The sequence below is a fragment of the Drosophila kikkawai genome, unplaced genomic scaffold (genome assembly GCF_030179895.1).
Source record: "Drosophila kikkawai strain 14028-0561.14 unplaced genomic scaffold, DkikHiC1v2 scaffold_50, whole genome shotgun sequence".
NCBI lineage: Eukaryota > Metazoa > Arthropoda > Insecta > Diptera > Drosophilidae > Drosophila > Drosophila kikkawai.
This window is the reverse complement of record NW_027222710.1, coordinates 67,467-71,025: the sequence shown is the minus strand read 5'-3', so window position 1 is coordinate 71,025 and position 3,559 is coordinate 67,467. Positions and strand designations below refer to the sequence as shown.

The following is a 3,559-nucleotide window of genomic DNA, read 5'->3' as shown; positions in this document are numbered from 1 at the left end:
TATTCTTTCCACAGGTTTCACTATATATCTTGATCAATAAAGCTTGTATTAAAATTACCTCTCTCCTCTTGCCTATTTACTGATTATTGGGACACGAGGGACTCGGACACTACAAATTTTCTGTACGAACCCCGACTCCGGCGAGCTAGGCCGAGCACCCCAAAAGAGGGTCGTTACAGTGGCGCCCAACGTCCTGAAAACCTCGTAGTCCTTAATAACAAAGTAAAAAACCATGGCAACAGAGAAGTTAACCCGCGGATGGGTAACAAGTCTAAACAAGACCCAGCTGGAAGAATACATAAGGGAGTTTGGAATGGAACCAGAGCTGATAGTGGAAGACCTACGACGCCAGCTATCGGACTTCATAAAAAACGGAGACCACGACGAGGGAAGAGTCAACAGGCTGAGAGAACTAAGCCAGCGACACGCAAAGAACAAACAAAGCCCCGTAGTGGAGGTAAACTGGGAAGTGATCACAGCAATGCTACAGGCGGAAAAAGAAAGGAAACCAACAAGCAGCGCGGATACAGAAAAAGACTTGGAGGAAGCAAGCTCCGAAAAAACTCAAGAAGGCTCGCCAAAGCCGGAACACAAAAGGAACAGCCAATCGGAACGCGCGTCAGCCATAAATACCATCCGAGGATGGGGCGAAACATTCGACGGGTCAGGAGACGCGTTAGAGTTCATAACACGGTTGGAAGAACTGGCAGCAGCCTATGATATAGGGCTAGAAAACATTACAGCGGCAGCAGTGGTAATACTGAAAGGTGCAGCCCTAGACTGGTGGCGGACAAACCCAGAAAAGATCCACGATTGGGCAACGTTCAAGGCACAGGTTACGCGGTATTACGTACCGGCGGACTATAGGGAACGAGCAATGGAGCGGATAACGAGACGTCAGCAGTACGCACAGGAACCCGCAAAAGACTACGTACGGGAACTACGGAAGATGATGTCGCACACCACACTAAGCGAGGAACAAAAACTAGAATGGACATATAGGAACAGCACCGTGGAGTTCAAGAGATATGCCAAACGTAGTGAAGTACAGTCGCTACAGGACTACCTAAGGCTAACGGAGGAATTCGAAGCCTTAGGAACACAGTATCCACAGCAGACACAAGCAAGAACGGCAGGAACACCCAACGTAAACAACCTGTGCAGACGATGCAAACAACCAGGGCATATGGCGCATCGGTGTAACAACCCGGCGAGACTGTTCTGCTGGATATGCGGAAGGGACAACACAAGAACAATCGACTGCTGCAGAAGATACGAGGGAAACGGAAGAGGCGCTGGGAGACAGGTGGGACACCCAGTGCCAACCCAGACATACCACCAGAGACGATGATCAGGTTTGACGGCCGGAAGATCATCGCCCAAGTCAAGGTGGCAGGCGTGCAGGTCGAAGGAATAGTCGACACAGGCGCAACGAGAAGTTTCATAAGTGAAAAACTAGCAGACAAACTCCGACAGTATGGCGAAGTCCAACCAACAGACGAGGTAATAAATCTAGCGGATGGAACTACAACAACGGCCACAGAAGAACTACGTCTAAAGATCGAGCTAGGGGAAAGAAAAGCAGAAATAACGCTACTAATTCTGGACGACGTTATCGGAGGTATACTACTAGGGGTAGACTTCTTGGCACAGTGGGATACGACACTGCGGTGCGGAGGATTAACCACTCAGCTCAAGCCACAGACTGGAAAACAGCAGAAACACCAGAAAGTAGGAATAGCGGCAGCCGAACCGACAGAGGCAGAAGTCGAGGAATTCCTAAAAAGGCAACTAAAGCTGATGGGTGAAATCCACGGAACAAGTCACATTGCAAAACACAAGATATACATGAAACACGACAGACCACTGAAGCAAAGGTACTATCCGAAAAACCCGGCAATGCAGAAGATAATTCACGACCTAGTGGAGGAACTCCTACAACAAGACCTGATCGAACCCTCACACTCAGCATATAGCTCACCGGTAGTGCTCGTTAAAAAAAAGAACAACCAGTGGAGGCTATGTATTGACTACCGGCAGTTGAACACGCACTCGGAACGAGACGCATACCCAGTACCACGGATGGACCACATCCTTAACCAACTGAGAGAGGCAAAGTATATCAGCACACTGGACCTAAAGAACGGCTACTGGCAAATACCCATGGAAGAAAACAGCAAACAGTACACGGCATTTACAGTACCGGGACGAGGATTATTCCAATGGAAGGTCATGCCATTCGGTCTGCACACCGCACCAGCAACGTTCCAAAGGGCACTGGATTCAGTGATAGGCCCGGAGATGGAACCATTCGCGTTCGCCTACCTCGACGACATTGTAGTGATCGGTAGAACAAAGAGAGAACACCTGGAAAAGCTCCATGAGGTACTGGCAAGGCTACGGAAAGCGAACTTACGAATCAACCCGGAAAAGTGCCATTTCTTCCAGGACAAGTTGAAGTACCTAGGCCACGTAGTAAGCGCGAGGGGGATACACACAGACCCCGACAAAATAGCCGCAATCAAGGACCTGCCCGAGCCGACAACGACAAAACAAGTTCACAGCTTCCTGGGAGTCGCCTCATGGTACAGAAGGTTCGTACCCAGATTCACCGAAATCGCGAAGCCGTTGTTTGAGTTGATAAAGAAGAACGCGAAGTTCGAGTGGACAGAAGAACACGGAAGAGCAACAGAAGAACTAAAAAAGGCACTGACAGAAGCACCAGTACTCGCATGCCCAGATTTCACAAAGACATTCATATTGCAAACAGATGCAAGCAACTGCGCTTAGGGGCAGTACTCACGCAAGAAGACGACGACGGAGAACACGTCATCTCATATGCGAGCCGCAAACTAAGGAAGGAGGAAATGAACTACTCAGCAACAGAAAAAGAATGCCTCGCGATACACTGGGGTATACACAAGATGAGGATGTACCTGGAAGGATACCACTTCGTGGTAATAACGGATCACCTGGCGTTAAAGTGGCTGAACTCCATAGAGAGTCCGTCAGGACGGGTGGCGAGATGGGCACTAGCACTACAACCATACTCATTCGAGGTACGATATCGGAAGGGTAAACTCAATGTAGTAGCCGATACACTGTCAAGACAACCTACCGAAGAGGCCCAAAGTGCCGAGATAGCGGAAGACAAATGGATTAGAGAAAAACTAATAGACATTGAGAAGAATCCGAGTCGGTGGCCAGACTACTGTGTCGAAAACAACAAATTATATAGACACCTACCGTCATGGGCAGCAGACGAAGACATACAACCCTGGAAACTCTGCGTAGGCAAACACCAACGAGCGAGAGTATTGGAAGAAAACCACAAAACAGCAACGGCAGGACACCTGGGAGTAAGAAAGACCAAGCACAGGATTGCTACGCGATACTACTGGCCAGGAATGCATCGGGAAGTCAAGAATTATATTGACCGATGCACGACATGCCAACAATACAAGGTGTCACAACAGCAGGCATCCGGAAGAATGCTCACACAGATAGCGGAGGCACCGGGTGAAACACTATGCGTCGATTTCGTGGGCCCATTACCAAG

General features: G+C 49.1%; 1 protein-coding gene across 1 annotated transcript; it reads left to right on the top strand.

Moving 5' to 3' along the window:
- The first annotated feature begins 232 nt into the window (after window positions 1–232).
- On the top strand, window positions 233–2,790 carry LOC138929576 (uncharacterized). The gene is made up of 2 exons (XM_070288985.1): window positions 233–1,147; window positions 1,216–2,790. The coding sequence occupies exons 1-2, from the start codon at window positions 233–235 to the stop codon at window positions 2,788–2,790; spliced, it is 2,490 nt and encodes an 829-aa protein (XP_070145086.1).
- The last annotated feature ends 769 nt before the right edge of the window (window positions 2,791–3,559 follow it).

Bases quoted from the DNA above. Each gene is read 5' to 3' on its own strand.
- LOC138929576 (XM_070288985.1), top strand. From the start codon at position 233: ATGGCAACAGAGAAGTTAACCCGCGGATGGGTAACAAGTCTAAACAAG. The intron at 1,148-1,215 runs GTAAACAACCTG...CAACCCGGCGAG, and splicing joins GAACGGCAGGAACACCCAAC to ACTGTTCTGCTGGATATGCG.